Source organism: Vidua chalybeata, chromosome 1 (assembly GCF_026979565.1).
Source record: "Vidua chalybeata isolate OUT-0048 chromosome 1, bVidCha1 merged haplotype, whole genome shotgun sequence".
Taxonomy (NCBI): domain Eukaryota; kingdom Metazoa; phylum Chordata; class Aves; order Passeriformes; family Viduidae; genus Vidua; species Vidua chalybeata.
The window spans coordinates 93900918-93924316 of NC_071530.1; the positions used below are offsets into that span (position 1 = coordinate 93900918).

Consider the following 23399-nt stretch of genomic DNA (forward strand, 5'->3'; position numbering starts at 1 on the left):
GGTTACTTTAGTTACGTGGTTGCTCACATCTGTCTATGAAGTGTCTGACTGTGGCTGCTGATGGATTTAGCTGCAGGTCACTCATTCGTGCCTGCTGGAGGTTTTCTTTCCTGGGGAGTTGGAATATTAGGTTACCACATGGAGGGAATTCTGAAGAAACAGATGAGGCATGCCCAGTGCCTCAGTCTTGTTTTGAAAGAAGATGAAGTGAAAGGCTTTCTTGCAAAGATGCGTATCACACTGAGAGCCTAAAAAAAACCTCTCAAAGATTTCCATCTAGCTGGCAGCCACTGCTCTGCAACGTGTCAGCTTGCTTCCCGGGAAGCTATGTAGCCAGGACCCGACACTACCACAAACAAACAAAAAACCAAACACAAACCCCCCCCCCCAAAAAACCAAAACAAACCCAACAACAAAAAATACCACAAAACCTTGGGTAAGTTTATAATTAAGAGTTTATATTAGGAGTTTACTAGAATGAGAGAGAACTTGCACACTTTTTAAAAGAAATTGCCCTTTTTATTTTCTGATAAGATCTGTATATAGTTGTAAAATGTCATATTTACTTGTATAAGAATAGTTATGAATTTAGCAGGAAGTTTTAAGTAAATTCCTCAAATATTTTTATATTCTTTGGTTACCCTTCCCATGTGTGAGTAAGGCTAGGAGCACTTGTAGCTCTGCACTATTACCCAACATCAGTCTGTGATGAATACATATTCCTAGACAAGGTAGTAATTATGTTCTGATACCTGTAAATATGTAACTCCTTGCATACCTTTATTATTACATGTAGTTCTGTTGAGTCATAATTAACGTGTGGGAAGAGGTAAGATCATATTTAAAAATCCATTTTCAGCAGCAGGTGATACACTTTCAGTAGTTTATGCTTTTTAATTTGAAGTAACCTTTAATGTTCAATAAAAGTGCTCCATGTGGATTGGCTTAGACTGTTTTGACTTCTCAATTACAATATCACTTATTTAAAGTCTGACGACTACATAGGTGAACTTTTTTCAGGCTCCTGTGAGTATGAAAATGCTATTTTGCAGTTAAAACGGCATAACCTGCAGAAAGTAATGCCACTGCATTTCTTCTTATATTCAGAAGGTTTGGAGAAGTGTTTTTCTGCCTTTCAGTGAAAATTTTAAATCATGAACTTCTTTATAGGACAGTGGGTGTGTATGGGAAGACTTTTCAGCCCCTTTATTGCTATGTGAGGAACTAATAGCAGTTACCTGTACCTAACTTCTCTTCAGTGCAAGCATCTGCATTCATTTATGCATGAAATAAAAGATAAAGTAAAATCTGGTTGTGAGTGTTTTATGGGTACAGGGTGGTTGTTCCTGGAGTGTTACTTATTTAGCTGCAAATGTCGACAGGCAGACTAGAATGGACTAAAAAATGCTACAATGATATATGTTTTTAAAACCCCTATTTTTAATCAACTGCTCAGTTGAAGATAAATTACATGATGCCAACATAAGTGTATTTTTATAGGTATGTGTTGTGTAGAACAGGGTTTTTTCATCTCTTTTTTTGAGTTTTGGAAATACAAGTTTTTCTCCTTGGATAAGGCACTGGCATTTCTGTAGTAGTTGCTAGTTGGAATTTGGGTTTCTGCTGTGAAGAAAGTGGAAAAGCTGCTTGGTCTAGGCTTCCATCAGGTTATCTGTTAGACTAACTATGTAAGAAGTTGAATTAATGGGAGAAGACACTTAATTTCATTTCCCCAGGCAAAATCCCTCTGCTGTTTTTGGAATTACTCAAAGCAGCCGGCATAGGTGGAGTTACTGCTGTATCAGTCATGGATTGGGAAGTGCCAGGTCATGGCAGCAGAGCTGATTCAGCTCAGTGGGTGGTTGTGCCATAGTGCTGAGGCAGCTGGATGGCTCTGCTGGTGGCACCTGCAGTGGTGGTTCACAACTTCCTGCCCCAATTCACTCACTTCACCCTGAAGAGTTTTTAAGTAGCAGAAATGTTTTCAGCTTTTAGTCCTGTTGAATCCGTTTACTCGTGTGGCCTTTAATTTTCTGAGCCTCTCAGATGGTTTTATTGTGGAACCTGATGGGGAGTTTTATAGGGGAGCTGGCGATGTAACTCCGTCCACTGCAGGCATGCAGAGTGTCCCCTCTCATTTGTGACTCAAGCTCATGTGCAAAATTTGTCATCTCATAGGATTTACAAAACTTGCAGGGTTTCACTAGGAAGGTTTTTGGCAAATGCTGTTGTGGTCATAAGCTTGATCTCATGTGCAGGCCTGTTTTGGCAGCTTATTGTTAGTTGTGATTCATGTGAGATTCGAAGAACGTATTGCATTTCCACAGTACTTCTATTTCTTCATTGCTTGGAGCACCGTGACTGTTCTTGTGGCTGTTCATCAGTGCTGAATCATTCGTGGATTCCTCTGCAAAGAGTGTTGTTCAGTTGATAGACATTGTTAGGAAGTGTAAGAAGCTGTTTCTTCACTTCATACAGAGCTGCTCAGTCTGGCAACTTGTACATTATGAAGGTGACTAAAAAGAAAATAGGAATCTTTTTCCAGCTGAGATGTTTGGAATAGTTGGCTGCAAGTTCCTACAAAGATTGTAAAAGTGAGTAATCCCATTGAAGTCAGTGACTCAACTCATTGCATAAAGATTGGCGCAGGTAGAAACTGTGCAGTATGATCTCCCTCCAGACAGTAAGAGCCAAAGTCAGTGTTTAAGTCTCAGTGTTTCATCCTGAAGTGAAAACAACCTGTGTGCTCAGTTTTTAGTCAAGTAAGGTGGATTTCTGCTTGAGGCTGAAGTGAAAAATTAAATCTTTGTTATTATAAATGCTTGCATGTATGTATGGTTTTGCTTCCTAATCAGATATCTACAGGACAGTTGGCATTATTCAATTTCTTTCACGATTCATGTCATATTCTTGGAATCCTTTCTTTGCCAAAGGATTACTTAGATTTCACTGTTTAATAGGTAGCATGAAGAAATCTGTAACATTTAGGATACCCTTGCTAGTGGCTGGTTGCTTTTGTCCCTTTGGCTAAAAAGTAGTTTTTTTGCTAATAAACTGAGGAATTTATAGCAGTTTCCTGTAGCTAACTTCTCTTCAGTTCAAGCACCTGCATTCATTTATGCATGAAAAAAAAGTAAAATCTAGTGCTGTGGCTGTTTTATGGAGTCTTTTATGGGTACAGGGTGGTTGTTTCTGGAGCGTTACTCCAAAGACATGAGGAAAGCTAAAGGGAGGCAGGAGGACAGGATCAGTCCTGTCTGGTCTGCAAGTGTTATGTTGCCTTCATCATCTTTGTACTTAGACATATATGTGTTATAGACCAAATTTGATAGTTATTTTTTTTTATAAATGAGTGGAAGAATAACACTTAGAATATTTGCCTTTATATTCTGCTGTAGACGTGTCTTACAGGAAAGCAGAGTCTTACACTCTGCTTTCCTTATGTTGGGAAGTAGGTGATGAGGAATGAGCTGCTGCTCATACTTTGTAGAGCAAAGGACAGTTGGAGGAAGTTCAGGTCCGAAACCCAGTGTATAAGAATTTATTTGTATTTTTCCTTGGAAAAATTTAGAATGTCAAAAATGGGTGAATTAATTGTACTGATGTCACAGTTGGAAAGTACAGGGTTTTTTGGATTTTTTTTGTATCTTGTATGCAGTAGTTTGTGCTGGTTTAAAAAAATCAGTTTCCAGTTTAGCAATAAATTCTCTCATGAGTGCATTTACTGTGTTTGGATGTTTTTTAATTTTGATTTTGTGAGACCTTGGAAATGGGTTTTTGTTAGGACTTATTTAATTGGATACAGTGATAATGTGGAACTTAGAGCAAACTGAATTCAGTGAATTGCCAAATGAGCACTGTAGACCCTCAAAATTTGAAATTTATCACTGGGGATTGGGTGGGGTGGTAAAGTGTGTGTGTATAAATAAATCTGTCAGTCTCTCCAAAAGCTGAAGTACAGATACAAAATGAGATTACTTCTGACAGTCCATCACAGATGTGTACTTTGTCAAAAGCAAAGTTTCTGTCTTTAGAATACTTTTGTAGACAAATCAGTGCATGTAGCTGGGGTTATAACAATATATGAGTTTGTATAGCCTATTGCTTTATTTCATGCATGTAATTTTAAGTAATGCGTGTAATTTTAAGCCTCATGACTTCAAATGCTGTGATGCACTGCATTCAAATCATCTCTAGGCAGCAGCTGCAAAATCCTATACAGACATCTGCTTCTATGACAAGAAATATGTGGCACAACCACAAGTGTTTTCTAAAAGCTGAAATTTGAGTGTTGTGGTTTAACCTACATTAGCTCTGTTAAGCTGAGATAGGACAGGGTGAGCCAGGAAATACGAAGAAAGAGTTGGCATTACTTTCTTACATGCCCATCATGAAATTAGGAGCTGTAAACACTCACATGTTGTTTACAGCAAATTACCTCCACAGCAAATTGTTAGCAGTTAGTGTGGTGCTTTTTTCACTAATTGCTGTTTATATACTGGTAAATTTAAATTCAAAAGAACTTACTTGAACTTTTATGGAAGTTTATAGTTACAAATTCTTTGATATGTACTGCACTGTTTGTTATTAAAATCATATTATCGAAAGACAGGGCCTCTACCTAATTTCTAATCTTGTTTTGTTTATGTGCAAATTTCAAAAGGAACATTTTAATTTTTTCCTTCTCTTTAATGTCTTTTTTTTTTTTTAATAGAAGTAGGAAAGCTTTCTGATATTGCTTAAATGTGCAAAATAGACCAAATAAGCATGTTTTTTTTTCCCTTAGGACTTTTCACAGATCTTACCTTGGATTGTAAAAATTCTCATTGAATGTGAAAAATTTCTTTGTTATGTGTCAGGTTAAAAATCTATTTGTATTTCTTTACAAATGTATTGGTTTCAAAAATGTTGTTTTGTTTTTATCTTTTTAGAATTTAACGTTTGGTGATCCATCATGGGCAACCATGCAGGAAAACGAGAGCATAGCACTGAGAAGTCATCCAAGGTGAGTGTAGAAAATGGAAAAGACAGAGCCACTTGGCAAATATGTATTCTGTGAAATACAGGGAATTTTTAGGACAGTAGTTGTTTGCCAGATCACTTATCATTGCTATTTTGTAGTTTACACTGTAAAATGACCATGTTTTTGAAAGAATGTCCTGTGAGATGTGGCCAAATGAAGATTTTGTTCTGCTGGATTTAGTGAGAGATGTGATGTTTGATCCATCACTGATAATAATTTTCTCAGTCATGGTGGAAATGAATGAAAGGGACTTAGAATCAAGATATTGTAGAGTTTTTTAAGAGTCAGTGAGCAGAGTTATGTTCTGTGTGTTGACAGTGTTTCATTTGGGCAATAAAATTGACTTCATCTGTAAGAAAGACACGACAAAGAAATAGGTAAAATAAGAGGATTTGAAAGGACAAGATTGTCAATCCAAGAGGATACAGCTTTAAAAATCTCCTCCCTAGGTAAAAAATACAAGAACTGTAAAAATGTTCATTAAAAGTTAGTATTTGATTCCTAAGCATCTGCTGACACTGTTGTGTATTCTGCACATAATGTGGTATTCTGTTTGCCATGTGATAATATCTTGTTTATTTGTTTTTCTATGTTGTACCGGAAGAGATGTCACGCATCTTAAAACAGAACATCTTTCTATATATATTTAAAAGTAAAAAAAAACCAAAAAAAAAACCCCACTTCTTGTTGCTAGCTATTGCTATCTTCCCTCCACACGTCCTTATCCAAAAATAATAGTTTACAGTCTAAGCCCACACTGTATAAAGCTATTGCCCTTTGCATTTGACATAAGATATAAACAGATACTTCTGGGCTTTATCTGGAGCAATGTGGGTATTTGCTTTGCTGTGGCAGATTATCAGCTATCCCTAAAAGGTATACAAACTAGAACTCATACAGTTACTAGTTCCTTGCCATCTCCTTTAGGAAAATGCATAGTCACATTGGAAGGGAGAGGGAGAAAACAGCAGGAACAGAGGACAGCTGGCTACATACAGTTTTGTTTTGCATTGGTGCAGTGTTTTGCAAAATGCTTTTGTGGCCCAAAGTTTTGGTTTGAGTACAAACAATAGTATGAATCCCAAGTTGCTGTCTTGTGGTGGCTGATCTTGCAGACTTGCCCTTTAGAAAACTCAGTTGTGCAGAAAAGTCAAATGCACCAAACAGAAACATTTAGCCAGATATTTTGATCCTTTCTGAGTAAGCATGTGAGATCCTGCAGGTATGATACATTAAGTTTACAGAGCTTGATGGGCTGTAGTGTACCAAATACCCCCTGCTTTGGTCTTTGAGGATAAAATTTGGTTAAAAAAAAATTGTGTATACACACACACACACACACACACACACACACACACACACATATATATTTAAAATCCCACATTCTATCTTGTCTCCTGCTGTGGGATCACATGTGTTTGAGGCCTCTGGATGGCAAGTGGCTGAGTTGTGCAGTGCATATGGCTTCAAAAAGCTAAAAAAATCTTCAAATTGTAACAGCCTATGCAAGAGGTGCAAATTCTGTGGTAGTGAGCGAGAGTCAGGTGACCATGAGTCTGGGCTTGGTATGTAGGACAGAGCTACAAGGAAATGGATTGCTGCAATTCTTTAAAATTCCTTCTTTCTCCTATCAGTTCATGGAGAATACGTGGTTTTGCAGTCAAAATAAATTTTCCAAAATTATTTCGTGAAGCAGGAACTTTCTACTGTGATAATATCTTCTGTCCTTCATTCATCCTCCTAGAGGGTCAAAAAACCAAAACACCAAACCCCTAAACTTTCAAATTGGCAGTACTTGATCAAAATTTTCCTTTTTGCACAGAGATGTGCATGATCTCCCTTTATCTAAAACAGTAATCATGCCACAAGAAATTACAAGGCCATAGATTTAAAATCAGGAAATATATAGTTAAGGCACTACTATGGATTTAAATTTCATTACTTTCACTCTCCAGGCTGTTTACTATAAGTCCTTTCCCAAAACTGTAGGTCCAAAGGAAAAACATGATTTTAGGCAGCTTCTTTGAACCTTTGAGTTCAGATTTAGAGCCACTGTACTGCTCCTTGTCTGGTAGACCATTTCTCCACAGAGCTATTTTATGTGTAGTGACATTAAAGAGACTGTTGCCAATTGCAGCAATCCCAGTTTTTGGTTGTCCAGTAAATGTCCTTTAATTCAGCAATTACTGTTAGATTGGTTTGGTGGTTTCTGGAGTTGACATCTAGCTTCACTTTACTTTTAGTAAATTTGTGTATTTGAATTACAAAATTAGAAATGGACTGCTGGAAAGCAATTACTTAATGAAATGTCTAAGGTGACACTAACATGCTTTCAAATTAGGAAATTTACAGAGGACATTAAGATGGCTTCCCATGCTGTGACACTTCCTTCAAAATATTGTTCTCCTCTTGATATATAAATATGGCAAGCTACAGTGATTATTTAACAAATAATGAGATACTGTGAAATTAAGTGAATGCTTTGAAAAATATTTGACCTAGATAATGTGGAGGAGTATTTACAAAATCCTTCTCTTTTACTCACAGCAATAGCATACACCACCTCATTTTTATGGGATTTCTTTCTCACATGTTTAATGGATCTGCATTTTTTAGAGTTTAAATGCTGCAATGAACACAGCATCTTATCTTTTCTTTTTACTTTGAATGATACTAGACTTTGCATCTGCTTAATGTGTTAGTAAATGTTTAAGTATTTATTTTGTTTACTTTCTTCTTAGTGTTAATACTTGAGTTTGAACTTAACATAAATATATCTTACAAAATAACAAAATGAATAGGCTGTCCCGGATTTCTTTAGCTTCTCATAGAGCTAAATGTAGAGGAGTGAAAATAGCCATTGGAGTTTTACTGGTTCACTGTTCTAGCGTGTGCTAATTTGTCATCATTATACTACAAAGTAGTAGGCACGATCTTTTTTGCAATGACTAAAGCTGCCTGTGCTACAACAGCACAGTTCTCTACTACTCCTCATTAAAGAATTCTGCACAGCACATTACTGCCATCCCAAAATCTTTGAACTGTCTTGCTATCTGTCAAAACTGGCCCTTAATGTCATTGATTGTTCAGGAAGAGAGGTTTGGAAGGAAGGTTTCTGGCACTGTGCCACTTATTCCAGAACAACTTCCAAATGCACCTGGTCCACATAGCCTGGTTTCCATGGTCACATAGTACTGTGGGGAGCTGGAAATCAAGGTTGTGACCTATAGCAAAAGATCAAAACCCACTGCACTGCCACGTCAAGGGATTGCTCAAGAAATGTATACAGGCCTGGGACATGTTAGATTATGGGTAATGCTGGATTATTTGCCTAGTTCATGTCCTTTATGTAGTTGGCGTGTAAGAAAACAGCAAGGAACCAAACCCAATTACCACTTCTGGTACCCAGCTCTCAAAAGCCTTGGAAATGCAATTGCAGGCCAAAACTGGAAACAGTCATAATGATGAATAGCCATTCAGTCTGCAATTTAATATTTTCTTTGAACTAAAAATAATCTATTAATTATAATGACAAGTCTTGCTGGGTAATGAACTTATGAAAAATATCGCCTTTAATTGCCCTGTGTTATGTACCTAGATTCTATAATGTGTTTTGCAGTGGTTGATTTGATATAACTTTAATAAACTGACTGGTTCTCAGTGTTTAAGGAGAGCTCAGCATAGTTAGTTCAAGCTTAATTGCTTCAGTGAGCATGTATCAGTAAATCAGATAGTTTCTGTGCTGCTTTAGAGGAGATTCTATTTCCTCTCCTCTTTTTTTCCCCGTTACCTTGTTAATGTTGTGAAATTAGCACCCTGTCTAAGACTGCAGCGGCGTAACACTGATTGAAAATTTTCTGTCTCTTCCTGGTGAAAGGGAGTTGAAATTCTTAAGATGACTGGCACACAGTCGTAGTTGAACTGTTCATCTCATACATGCTCAGTGATCTGCAGGCATAAAAGCTTTCACTACCTCTCATGGCTTAGGCTGCTTACAGGCCTGAGTTGTATGTGTGGTTTTTGCCAGGTGCTTCCTCTTGGTATGCATCATGAATTATCAAAAACGGAAAAAAACAACAGATTAAATACTTTTTACTTGCTTAGTTAATTGCTTTGAAGTATTATTTTTGTAAGATAAAAGTTTATTATTTTTTAGTACATACAGTTTGTGACATAGAGATTGAATGGATCTATATTGTATGGATCTACATGTGACATAGAGATTGGGTGGATTTTGAAGTCTGGGGTATACTTTTCTGTAAAAAATAAACAAAAAGAAATAGTCTTATTACCATACAAAATTAATCATGAAGCCTTTTCACTTCTTCCCCCCTAGCAAAGTAGTATAGCGCTATTTTTATTTTTTTAATTATTTTTTATAGTTACACTATAAAACATATAGTGTAACTATATGTTTTCTCAGAGTCTTACTCTTTCTTGTAAAGCAGTAAAGAGGACAGGAACTATTATGGTGTATTCTTTGCTATTTAATGGATTGATTAAAACACTTCCCCTTGAGCCATTGTGTTTCCTGAAGGCAAGTGAAAAGGAGAAAGATCTTTAAAATGTTGAGTGCCGGTGTTTTCTGTGAGAGATATGACGAGCAGTTTCACCAGTCAGTTTTACAAGTCAGATATGCTCTGTAGAATCCTTATGACCAACTGGTGTCTGGTTATGCTGGTGCCTGGTACAAGGAACTGCTGCTTTTGGAAGAGGTAAATCTTCTTCAGGGGTGTGAGGGGAAGTTCTGGGCAGTCAGGTTCAGCAATACCAGTTGAATTTGATAGATGTCTGTTTTCCTCATGTTCTACCATCAACCTAGCTTTGCCCTTGAGCAAATCCTCATGTGCTCACTCTGTCTTCCTATTTCATCTCTTAACCTTCGTGCTGTCTAACTGGATGGTTTGTTGGGATAGATGCAATGTCATTCTGTATTAATAGTAGTGCTTGGAGACCTTGAGTGGAGCCTTCAGGCACTAATGTGCTTCTCCTGGTGAGATGATATCATAGTGATACAGAAATGACTGTACTGTTTGAAACCTCTGAGAATGCCAAGCATGAAGTATCTGTGACATCTGTCCTCAAAAATTAACCTTAACACCAGCATTCAGTATGGTATCAGAAGTCTGTGTTAATGTTTCAATGGGCAAATAGTTCTACTATGAAGTTTAAAGGAACAGCTTGTGTATAAATCCAAGTAATGTGTTTCAGTACTTGACTGTTCATTAAACTCTTAGGGTGCTGAATTTAGTATAGTCAATTGTAGCTGCAACAATTAGTCTTTCTTATGTCTAAAATATAGCAAGCTTGTTGAAGTTTTGTGAGAATGATAAATTGTCCCTGAGTTGGAGCTGATACTCCTACACTTCCATGTTTCCCTTTGTTGCATGTGGAAGCTACTGAAAGTACAGTGTTCTGCTGTGCAGGGAATGGGTGGAAAAGATAAAAAGCGAGAAGCAAGGCAGATAAAAGTGAGGAGCAAGTTCTGGCCCTGCCACAGTGCCCACTACTAATGTTTAAGGAGTTGCCTGAATTGTATAACCATGGCAGTATATCACTAGATCTGTGTTTCAGTGAAAAACTGAGTAAATGTGTGGGCAATGGTTGCATAAAATAAGTTGCAAGTGTGTTTTTCTGTTCTGCATGCAATGGCTAAGTCCTAGTGCTCCTTGGTTTGGGTCTTGAGCTTGTTAAGCCTGCATGGGTGTAAAAGGAAGAGGTGCAGTCTCTGTGGTTTTGGCTGGGGAGGAGGTAGGGTGTTAGGCTTTGTTCTCCCACCCTCAGCCTGCAGAACTGACTAAAAGAGGGAAGTGCACTCTGTGCTTTTTTTAAGGTCTTGTGCTTCAGATGCCATGTTTTTATGGTAGTTTTCTACAGTTCCCTCCTTGTTACCTTTGATACAGAGCTAGATAAATGTCCTGTCAAATGAGTTTAATGCCAGTGCCACTTAAATTAGCAAGGAGCTGGAAGAACAGGGGTGTAATGCAGTAGACATTCTTTGTGAACTCTCTGTGAACTGTTCTAGCTGCTGAGATGACTTTCCTAGTAAATCAGCACATACTTCAGCCTGAGAACATGTTCAGCATTTTGGCACCTTCATGCCATAAAAATGAAGGGAAAGTTGTTGGGTTTTTGTTGAGGAAGCAGTAAGTGACATGGCGATCCTGAAAGGGAGCAGTGTCTTCCTTCCTCACGTAAACTTTTGTGCTTTTACTGTTGTGGATCAGCATGTGGCAGTAATGTTGTATCACCTGCTCTGAAATTGGGTCAGATGAAAATTCTAGTTTGTTACTTAGACCCTGGTTATATTTGAGAAGAGCTTAAAAACTCTTTGGCAGTGATGTGTTACCTTAAGATTTGTATCTGTAAAATAAGTTGTGGTGAAATGTATTCACCTTTTAGAGAAATGGCCAAGCTTTACCTCTGGGTGTCCGGTGTCAAACCACAGCAGAATCCCCAGTGTATAAAACAGTGACTAGCAAATGTTCCCTCTAGCACTTACTAAAGTATTAGAACCTGTTAAATGTGCATTTTAAAGTTTGTTCTCATCTTTTTCATCCTTGTGGTAATTCAGTGGTGTTTGATGCTCCTGGGCAGCAGCTGTAAGGAAGAGTTCTGGAGCCATGTTTTATTTTAATTTTCAGTTTCTCACAAGTGTATTTCTCACAACTGACTGTGCATATACGGTAGTTGTAATACATAGTTTTTACTCTGTGCATCAGTACAAAGTAAAAAGACTCTCATATCTATATATTGCTAAATATTTTGCCATGGGAAAAGATTCCACATTAAACTGAGTTGAATTTTGCTCTCATTTGTAACTTCAGAGAGTGTGCAATGGACATGAGAAGGAAAAGGTTGTAGGGCTTTCCAATGCAAAGTATTGCTGACAGTAACTTCTTTTTGCACTTCAGAAGTTGAGTTTCATGAGTAAATTGAGCTATTTGTACAGTGAATAAATTTAACTTGTCTGCAGCTACAGTTCAGAAATTGATCTCTCTACTTTGAGGAGAAATGCCATGGAATGGTTTTCCTTTTTATTTAGCTTTTTCAGGCCGTCTGCTTTAAGTCGATGGAAATGCTTTGGTAGCATTTGCTGGGGGAGAAAAAAAAGATTTTAATAAAAGGAAATTGAATAACTTTTAAGCAGAATAATATGATGTTACTCTTGATTGCTGAGATGAGATTCACTCGTAAAAAAAATCTGATCTTTCAGTGCAGGATCCAGTGGATGTGGCCATGAAGATATCAAAATTTGCACAGAGTTAAAAGCCACAACATACATGCCAGTTACCTTGGATGATTAGGGAGACTTCTGAGCATCAGTTACAATCAAGAAGAGGCAATAATGGAAACCTTGCATTTTTGTAACAGTGCCACAGAGTGATGTTCAGGTTGGTGTGGCTGGACTTAGAATTGAAAGCTGAATTTAGGAAGCCCTGAGGGCACTCAGCTTGCTTGGAACTCTAGGCAGCTCAAAAAATATTGAAAAGACCCAAGAGATCCAGAAATCTTAGCAAGTCTGTTACCAATGAGATGTATCTTCAAACAGGCCCTTATCAAAACAATAGTCACCATTTTTTGGGTCCTCAGATTTTCCTGTTCAGTGTAAGGGCTTCAGGAATGGATTCACTGTTTGGTGGTGCAGACATTTTCAGATGAATTATGGAAATACCAATATCCTAGAGATGTTTTGATGAAAAAAAAATTGAGACTGTGATGTTGAAATCTGAGTCATTTGGGGTTTTTCTTGTTTTGGTTTTGTGGTCGTAGCTAACTTACCCGTCTAGCTCCTTCCTGTATCTTCCTTCTGCTTCCTTCACCCAGTCTCTTCCTGCATACTACTTTCTGCCAGTACCTCTGATGCAGTCAAAATGCCTTGCTTTGATTTTTCTGAGGTATTAGAAATACTACTTAGTTGCTAACACTGCTCAGAAACAGTGAAGAGATGGCCAGTTAACAGGCAGTCACATCAGGAAGGTGTGAACACCATAGAGGAAAACAGAAAATTTGCACTTTTCTGACAACACATATCCACCGGAATAATTACTTTCAAAAGTACTTTCTTCAAGCCAGTTCTCTCTCCTCATGTTATAATATAACTTTCTGCAACCTTCCCAGCCTACCACAGTACATTGCTTTACAAAGCAGTCCAGTAGTGCCATTGTCAATGCTTGAAAGCTGAAAATCAAAGCAATATTCTGTTATTTTTATGACCAATTATCATTGTCACTTATATACTGTTTGGTCATGAAGTTGTTCTGGATTTTTGCATTTTTACCTTGTACCTGTTTGTTATATGCAGCAAATGCAAGAATTTCTGTGCAGTCCTTTTGGGGAAATGTGGCTAAAATTTGTCAGTGTGAAGTGGAACTGTGCAAAAACTTTAAATCCCACTTCTGTTTATTTTGTGCACATATATGTAAGTATGCACATGTCCATATTGAAAAAAGTGCAAGTGCATATTTAAAAAATATTGGTATATAAATGTGAGTGTATATTCAAGTATTGATACTGTGCTTCTATCCCTGTATTAGTTTCAAAAGGCAAGACCAGTAGCCTTTCACCCTGGGGAGTCTACTCGTTCTGACCTTCCCTGTGAACTACAGACTAAATGTTTTCTTAGTGTTAAGCCAGAGGTTTCTGCTGCAGATGAAACTTGCCTTATGGTACACAGCAATAAAGCCTGAATAATCAGTACTTTTTTTCTTTTAGACTGTTGTCTGAAATTCCAGACAATTCTGGGTTTTTGAGACTTGGAAGATGAAAGATGTGAGAAGATGAGAGCATCTCAAGTCAGTGCCTGTAACAATTGAGAAATATTTATAGATCATAAAATACATTGAATATATTTCAATACTTAATATGTATTGATTTAAAATTAAATATCTTTAATATATTTAACAAATATATATTACTAGTATAAATAAATATATCTTCATATTCTAGGGGAGACTTTGGAGCTCACAGTAGGTGAAACCCACTGCATAAAGTAACAACTGTTTTGTCTTTGGTGCACTACTGCACAGAAAGATCAGCGTGGTTGGGACAATTGACATTATTTCTGGAGCTTGGTCACGTGAGATGAGATTCTAGGTCAAGGCTGCACACCATGTTATATTTTTGTGCTGAAATAGATAACTTGTCATGTGCTGCAGGATATTTGCTGATAGAAACTTGCTGAGAGGAGGTATTCTCCTGTGGTGGGGTGCTAATCTCCAATTTCCTTCAGAGTCAAATCTGTGTTTGGAGAAAGCCTGTGTTATATATTTTATTTGAGATCTGAACCACTGTAATCCATTACATTCAGATTGGCTTAAGTGAAGCATGTTTGTTTGTAGGTGCTGACAATGTGTCCTGAACATTCAGCTTTAGGATACTTTCACTTGACAAATTAATTTTAATGTTGGTTGTTTGTTTCTACACTACAATATTAAAAAAAAAATATTCAAAATAAAAGTTTTTCTTTATATGTGCTTCAACTAATTTCTTGCCATATAAGTAAGGATATTGGCAAGAAGAAAAAAAAATAGGTGAAATACCTAATAAAAATTAAGCTTTGACACTTTTTCCTCTTGTTTTGACCTCAGTATTATGTGTTCTACTTTCCTGCAGTCTTCTCAAGAAGGGAAGGAACAGGACTAGATTCAGGAGTCTCTTCAATATACTTTTTCTGTCTGTTGTCTTCTTTTCCTTTCCACTAGCATTTTGTCTACTGTTTTTTATTTTTTATTATTATATTATGCTATGCTATGTAGTCCTCATAAGGATTGATAAAACCATATAAAAATGAAAGTTTTCCTGGGGGAAAGGAGGCCACAAGATCCCTGTTATTGGGTGTGTTCAGTTGGAATGGGGAGCTCTGGGTTCTAATACCCTCTCAGCAGATTGTACAGGTGTCCTGGCTGGTGGCTTTAACTCCAAGTACAAGAACAACCAGTGGAGCAAGGGATATGTCTGCCTCTGGCAAGGGATGCTGAGATCTTGCAGGCATCAGATTCTGCTCTGGGATTTTGCAGAGTTCATAATGCCATAGCATAATGCAGTTAATACTGTAATAATGTAATACTCTATTGCAGCTGTTGAGTCACCTGATTATGGAAGAAGAAAGGGTTTACAGCATTTTGGAAGCCTGTAGGGCTTGAAACACAGACTTTGTATCAACTAAATTGCATGTCTTTGATAATTCCTGATGATATCTCTTGCTGCTGTATGTAAGGAACAGGAGGGAGCCTCTGAACATGTCTTGCATGTAGCCCCCCAAGGGAGATGGCTCCAGCAGGAGCAGGGGCCCTTGGCTTTGATCCCAGCTTTGAACTCTGGTCTCAGCAGATGACAAGTTGTTCTGGGTTTTGCCCCATGGGCTTGCTTTAACCAAGTAGGCTGCAAACCGTGGGCTGGTGGAACAGGTGCAGAGCTGCTGTCTTTGTGCTGGAGCCAGATGGCCATTTAATTGTCCCAGTCACTGACTAAGACTTGGCCAAGTCTCTTGCTCAGTTCTCAATTCTGCGGCTGCTGCGCTGCCAAGCTGGGTCTTGTGGCCTTAAGAAAATGAGGACTTCAGAGACAGCTCTGAGCATCTGGACCTCTCTTAGTCATGATATAATGTGGTTAGTTTCAAGCCTCAGCATAGTTCATAGCCTAACATTGTTTTCTTAAAAGAAATTGCTTGATGCTTTCTTGGAATAAAGAATTCTCATCTGATTTGGCATATCTTGCTTGTTACAATGTTATTAATATCAAGGTGACAGGAAAAAAGCTTTAAGTAGGAACCGGTATTTCAAAGGATTGATTCCCTGAGATTTTGCCAGGGGAAGAATTTTGAGGGTTAAGAATATTTTGGTTTGCTAAAGCTTTCAAAATCCTGTTTTAGAATAACAATTTTTCATTGTTCAGAAGAAGCAAGAAATGATTATTTGAATGCTGCACTTAAGGGAAAGTGCTAAACTTTAGGACTTGTAAACTTGCTAAATAGAATTGCAAATTAAGTGTGTTTGCTTGCCTATATACTCATTCACTTGGTTTAATAACTGCAAATATTTTTTACCTGTAACCTCTTCAAATGAATATATTTGTTGCTTATATGTAACTCAGTCAGTTGGTTTTTTGTCAAGGTAATCCACTTTTATTATAGTAAATCATTTAAGAAGCTACAGCTGTGGAGTGTTAGAGGCAAAGGATGGGACTAAGCAGAGTAATAATAATATTTGCAGTACTAGGGAATTGAATTAAAAGATGTCCAGGTATTTCCAGCAGGCCACCTCTTTTGTTCAGCGCTAAAAAGGCAGTCTCTGGGCCTAAAGTGATTATGAAGTACCGTGTTGATTCAAGCTGCTTGAGTTAGACTGTCAGTCAAATAACAAGTGGCCTATATATGGAAAGGATTGAATATATATGTTAATAAAATACAGGCATTTAAGCTTTTGTGTTTAGAGTCGATGGATTCTAATCTGCGTTTATTTGATGATTTTTTTTTTTTTTTTATCCATCATGCTCCACCTGTTTTGTTCAGTCCTGGATCTGATTCACACAGCTTTTTTTAGTATTGTTTCAACTGTGGCTCTGGCAGTACCAATTCTACCCAGAAGTTACATCGCCTCTGGATTATACTACCTCTAGGGGAGAAGGTGGAGAGCTTTGCATGGTCTCTTGTGCTTATGTCTGCAGTCTCCACTGCACAGCACATGAATAATACCAGAAAGTCTGTCCAAGGTCTACCTGCTCCTTTTTTATGACGAAATACCACCTAAAGAAGGGCAGTGGAAACAGCTTCCTGCTTACCCACAGGTTTCTCTCCAGTTAAATTCTCTGCCTAGAGAAGCAGTTGAAAATAGTCAGTGCTACTTTGTTTTACTGTTGCCCACATGACTCCTTTCCTTCCTGCTGGCCTATAGAATCAAGGCGTGAATTTTAGCCTTCACAACACATATGCAGTGATGTAAAATTCTATTTATGTGCAGAGGGTTACTAAGTAACAGTTGCTGAGGGAAATGCAGTCTTTAACTGTGTGACGTCTGTGCACTTAAAATTCCCAGCCAAGTAGTGCATTAACATAGATTTTGCACATTAATGTTATGGGATTTGCTGTGGGCAGTGTGAGCAAAACCTTGGGAAAACAACAGTGTAGTTTAAGGAATTGTATTCTCTGCAGTCTGATCCTGTGGACAGGAGATTAAATCAGTTTTTTCCCTTCTACCTCATCCTCTCCATACCACACCATAATTAAGGACCCTGATATATTTCATAGAATCATTGAATATCCTGAGTTGGAAGGGACCCACTGAATCCAGCTCCTGGCCCTGCACAGGAACTCCCCAAGAATATCACACCATGTGCCTGAAAGTGTTGTCCAGACATTTCTTGAACTCTCTCAGGCTTGGCTCTGTCCAGTGTCTAGCACCTGCCTAGGTGCAGAACCTTCTCCTAATACCCAGCCTAAACCTCCCCTGACACAACATCAGGTAATTCCCTTCAGTCCTGTCACTGATCACTGGAGAGAAGAGATCAATATCTGCTTTATTTGCCAGCTTCCAGTCAACTGGGACCTTTCTAGATTCCCAAGACACCACTGAAAACATCCCAAGACCATTAGAAAATCATTAAGGGAGGTCTCCTGGTGACATCAGGCAGCTCCTTGAGTATCCTGGGATGAATCCCATTAGGCACCGTAAACTTGAAGGGATCCAGCTGAAGAAGCAAGGTTCAGGTTGGCTGGGAGTTTATAGTTCTTGCATTTGCAGTCCTCCAGTTCAGGGCTCTGTAAGTTCTATTTTTAATATTTGTGTGTATTTTTGTGCATTTTAATATTTGTTTAATATTTGTATTTTTATCTATATCTATTTATATCTATAGATGTATATTTTTATCTATAGATAAAAAGGATTACACATGTAATCAGTTTGTTTTGCGTGTGTACCTTCCTTCAGGGGGGGGAAAGTTGAATGGCAAAAAACCAAAAAGAGTTGGGGGTAGATTGGTTGTTGATAGTACAAGGAGAAATTTCCCTTGAGCTCTTCTGTTAACGCTGCTTCTAATTTTTCACAGTCTGTTGGAGGATTTGTATTTCCTAAGGATTGTTTTTTCTAGTAAATGTTACTTGGGAAAGGTCATGAGTCTAGCCTTGGAAATGAGCTTTTGTATTGGAAAAGATTCTAGTTAATTGATCAACCTTTCCTTTAAATCACACCTAATATGACTTACATTAGGGCTTTGAACTGAAGACCTTTTTATGTTGAAAAAGATGATTTGTTGAACTTTCATGAAGTCTTAGAGCTTTTAACTAATCGCTCTATTACATGGCTCCTTTTTGTCTGAAAATACTTGGAGGACATGAAGAAGTGTGCATCTATGTAAATAATTATTGCAGTGGGAAGGTAACATGACCTTATCAGGCTGTGTGATTTCCTCACTGTGGCTTAAAGAGATCTTAATTTCAGTGAGGCTCTTACATTAGTGATGTCATATTATATCAGAGAACATAAAAGATGGGCAAAAAAAAAATTTATAATGAAGTACTATCACAGTCCTTTAATTAAAGTGTCTTAAATATCTATCAGGCATATCTAGTCATTATTTTATTGGATTTTAATGACGTTGTTTTAGCTGAATCCAAGTATGTTATTTGTTGATCACTGAGAAATGCATTATGGCCAGGAGTTGATCTTATGTTATTTACCTGGGCTATTCAGTAACCAGCATTGTCACTGTCATGGGAATAGTATCATAATTTGTCAACTGTGCAAAATTTACTTTGTTTATTTACTTATGACAATTTGTTTTTTAGTTTATTTTCTTGTTATTTCTGTGCAAATAAAAAAAAACAGCAAACCAAGCAAAAAAACAAACCTAGTGATACCATCTCTGTCAAAGTTGGTGTGTTTTCTGTTCCTGGCATTGTAAAGTCTCTTAACATTTTTGATGGGGTATAATTTTCAAGTACTGTCTGACTGTATTTTTTTCCCATGTTTGAGAGAATGAAGTATCTGAGGGTTTTTGTACTCTTTCATGCAGTTCAGTCATTTTGGTTTTGAGGCCAGAAACTCTTTCCTCTGGAGAGAAATTGATCCTGAATTCTTCATTGTTCAGTCAAGCTTCTGTTTTTCTGTAACTCTTTGTGATCAGCTGTGACTGCTCAAGTGATTTTAAACTGGTGTATTGGCCACAGCTTTTCCCTCAGGAAGCTGTCATCACTGGTGGGAGTACTGACTCTGAGCAAAGTATCTTTTCAGTCTACAGAAGAAGCAAAACAGAACAAGGGGAGAAAAATAGTCACACAATTGACACATCTATTCTTCCAAAGCCTTTTCTTGTTGCTCCATAGAGAACATATTTCTTTTCTCTTAAATGCCCAAGTTCAGGAGAACTGGAGTTAAACCTATTTACCAATAGCACCTGCTTTTCCCATGTACTTCAGGAGCTGCTCATCAGTTCCAAACACCTGTAATGCAACCATTTGTAGTTACTTAACTAAAATGGAGTTAACTCATTTCAGCTGTAGAGTTTTGCATGTGCCTTTATTGGACTTCATGAGATTCTTGTCTGTTTACTTCTGTAGCATGTCAAGGTACCTGTCTGAAGAGCACCTCTGCCTCTGTGTACTGATCAGTCCCCCAGTTTATTATTTTACCTGGGTTTTTAATAAAGACATTAAATGATAATGGCCTTAGTGTTGATCCCTGAGGGATGCCACTGCTGACTGACAGACAGATGGACTCCGTGCCATTGATTGCCATCCTCTGAGCTTGGTGGTCCTACCAGTTACCCACCCATTGTATTCCACTTACCCAGACTCTTGGTTTGACGAAGGGTAGAGTGGCAGATTGTGGGAGGCTGTGGCATAGGCCATGCTGATGTCAGGGGATATGATGTCATGCTTTTCCCCTCCTCCACAAAATCTCCTGTCATTTTATCACAGGAGGCTATTCAGGGGGTTAGTCAGACACCATTTGCCCTTGATAAATCCAAGCAGGGTGTTCCTACAAACCTTCTATCCATGGGGAAAAATTACTGTTAAAACTGTTATGTCATCTAAAAAAAGAAGAACAGCTAAGCACTTGAAATGCTGTGTATAAAGCATGTCTCTCATTTTACCAAGGCATTATCACTCCTTCAATGTTAATGCAGAGGTTTCTGTTGAGTACAAAATGTACCTACCTTTGACAGTCTTTCATCCTTCAATAAAGTATTGCACTTTTGAATTATTGACAAAAAAAAAAAAAAAAAAAAACATACTGAAGCCTTCTTTCAGGACAAATCCACAGAAAAGAGGTGTGAAGTGCACTTGGTAGTTGTATGATGATCCTTGATTTCTTGAAACCTTTCCAGAAAGATGGGCAGTTATCACAGAGTTACTAAGTCTTGACAGATTGATAGCAGCCTGTACAGTGTAACAGTACAAAGTAAATGCTGATTGGTCACAGAAAAAAAGGCAATGCTGTCTGGCTGAACTGTCAGTTGGGGTTTTGTGTGGCTGTTTTTGTTTTTTTGGGTCAGATTTTTTTGGTTGTTTGGTGATCGTTGGTTGGTTTTTTGTTGCTGATTTTGGTGGGATTTTTTGGTTTTTTGTTTTTTAATAGCTATAAAAGAGGAAAGATCTAAAAATTAGTCACTGGAGGAAAAGGTGGAAGCTGAAGAAAAGAACAAGTGTTCCTGCCTGGAGTTGGAGATGTTCCCAGGCGGTGAATAGGTATGCTTGCTGGAAGAGCTTCATGCTCCCCCCTAGAGCCTGGGGCTTCCACAAATGATGACTATAAATAGTGCAAAGTAGCACTTATTTAAATCACCTCTTTTTCTTTTCAACACATAGCTCTTGAATTTCAATGCAATATTTCTCCTGAAGATGTGGAGTTCTTACTAGAACCACACTAATGAATCAAACCGTGGTAAATTGAATCATCTCTCTAGTGATTAGTGACAGGACCCAAGGTAATAGTCTGAAGTTGTGTCAGGGGAGGTTTAGGTTGGATTTCAGAAAATGTTTCTTCACCCAGAGGGTGGTTGAGCACTGGAACAGGCTCCCCAGGGAATGGTCACAGCACCAAGCCTGAGAATTCAAGGAGTGTTTGGACAATGCTCTCAGGCACACGATGTGATTCTGGGCCAGGAGTTGGATGTGATGATCGTTGTGGGTCCCTTCCAACTCAGCATATTGAATGATTCTGTGATCTTTTTAAATGATAGTTTCTATTTGGTTTTTGGCTCACTAAGTGGTAATCCAGTTGCTCACAAATTGTATTTCTGGTCTTAACCATTTCTCCTGTCTGTACATGCACATGAGTGTTTCAGTGTCATCACTTCTGATACTTATTTACATTGGTATTAGAGAAAATGGACATTTATTTCACAGTCAGTATGATATTTATATTGCTTGATCTTTCTCGGGTTTAGTTTCTTTGTTTGACTATATATTTGGAAAATGGTAACTACAGCTGTTTAAAACAACATTGCAACAAAACAAGAAATGTTCCTGAAGAACAGGATTGTGTGTTGTGCAGATAGGGTCTTTTTTATTCAGTTATTAGATTAGCTGCTTATGCTTTGCAAAAGGTATGAGAACAGGCTAGTGAACCATTTATGTTATGGAGCATGCATCTTATCATATTTACCATCTGGAGACACTTTGGATAGCTGCTTACTGACCACAGTCTTTTTTATATGGTGTACAGAAATGGCAGCAATTAACTCCACAGGAAAACCTTCCCTAGTTCCAGGTGAGTAATAGCAGGTATTTGCTGATGAATCAGGTGTCACCTGGGACTGAAGAAGCACTGAGTATGAGATCTCCGTGAGTCATTTCCTTGGGCTCTCAAGGTTTGTCTTACCACTAGTTCAGTGTGGTAAGATCATTGAGATCATTATTTCTGAGAGTCAGGAACATACTGAATTACTGATATGTGGGGGAAAATGTAACATTTTAGCTGTACTTCTTGCATCCAAATTCACCAATATTTGTTGGAAACTCACCACATAATTTAATGGAATTTTGGAAAAGCATTGATCAGATTGCATATCTGACATACCCACATCTGCATGTTACAGTCTGGGCTGCATTAGACTGTAAGTGTGCTCCAGAGGAGAGCACCAAAATCTGGAGGGGTTAGTGCCACTGGTATAACAAAACAGATGGTGGCCTGGTAGCCAGAACCGAATGAGGTCAGGCTCTGAGTGACAGCCCTTAAAATGCCTGGAAGCCCCAGTGTGATCAGATGCTCTGACTGAGTTTTCAGTATAGCAATTGTGGGGGAACTAATGAAATTGGCTTCTGCCGTTCGTTAACATCCAGATCTTCAGGATTTGTTGTTGTTGTTTTCCATGTGGTCAATAAAATTTGAATGCTAATTTAGACATTTTAAACAGGCTGAAAATAAGTAATTAAAATGTCATCTCTCTGGGCATGTTTGGGTAAACAATCGGGTTTGTTGTACTTTTTTCCAAAATATTTTGCCTCTTAGACTTCATTATTCCCTTCTGAAATGGGAAAGTTCACCTGTTGAATATGTAGGTTAGTATTTCAGCATGCAGCTTCATACATGTGTTACAATGGTCAATTTTTCTTCTAATATTGGTGCAGTTGTAACTCGGCAGTAGTTTTTGTGAGAGTGCCTCTGTGTTGGCTTAAAAGATGTAGGGAAGCATTGTTCTCTTGTTTGTTTTCAGAAAATGTGGTGGGTTGACCCTGGCTGGACTCCCGGTGCCCACCAAAGCTGCTCTATCACATGTTTAGTGCATATGAACATTGTGAAAGGGAAATAATCATGCCAGCAAGGATTCTGCTCCTCTGTTCCTGATAAAGGATGCAGAAGTCAAAGCAAGCAGTGAATGGGAGCAGTTTCTGTTTGTGTTGAGAGAATTTGAGGGATTTGTGTTCCATTGCTGTGAAATTTCTTCCTTCTTGTTGGAGTGGATTGGATTTGGTTAGATTTTTTTGCATTCTCCTGAATGTTTTACAATCTCCTTGGGTTCTATTGTTTTAGTGCTAATTAGGTGCATTGTTTTGAATCATTTACTTTATGACACTTTTCCTGGTTGTGAAAAATCACTGACAGCTAGAATATTTCTGAAATCAGTTAATCTCCTCTTCAGATTTTGCATTTTGTGGTTGTTAAGGTAACTAGGAAAAAAGAGGAAGGGATCCTCATTGTGCTTTCTTCAAGTGTCTTGAGCAAAGCTATAAATTAATTTTAATAGGTGTTTTGAAGTTGCTCTTTAAAAAATATTCAGGTATTGCATACATTTCAGTGTATGTTCTTTGTCTCTTAGGAAATATCTCTTAGATTATTTCTCTGTGTTCTAGTAAGTAGTTTTATTGATGTACCATTGACATCTATCTGTGAGTTAGAAGTTGATTTATACTTGAAAGGCTTACAGTGGGCTGCTG

The 23399-nt window shown here is 37.9% G+C and overlaps 1 protein-coding gene across 3 annotated transcripts in view; it reads left to right on the forward strand.

Annotated features, from left to right (window-relative positions):
* Positions 1-4939: 4939 nt before the first annotated feature.
* The window catches only part of MBP (myelin basic protein), an 82891-nt gene continuing 64431 nt past the window's right edge, over positions 4940-23399 (forward strand). For all 3 annotated transcript variants that reach the window (XM_053950329.1, XM_053950336.1, XM_053950345.1), the window contains exon 1: positions 4940-5005. In XM_053950329.1, coding sequence (XP_053806304.1) covers positions 4955-5005 — 51 coding nt within the window. In that variant the 5' untranslated portion in view covers positions 4940-4954. The remainder of the gene's footprint in view (positions 5006-23399) is intronic.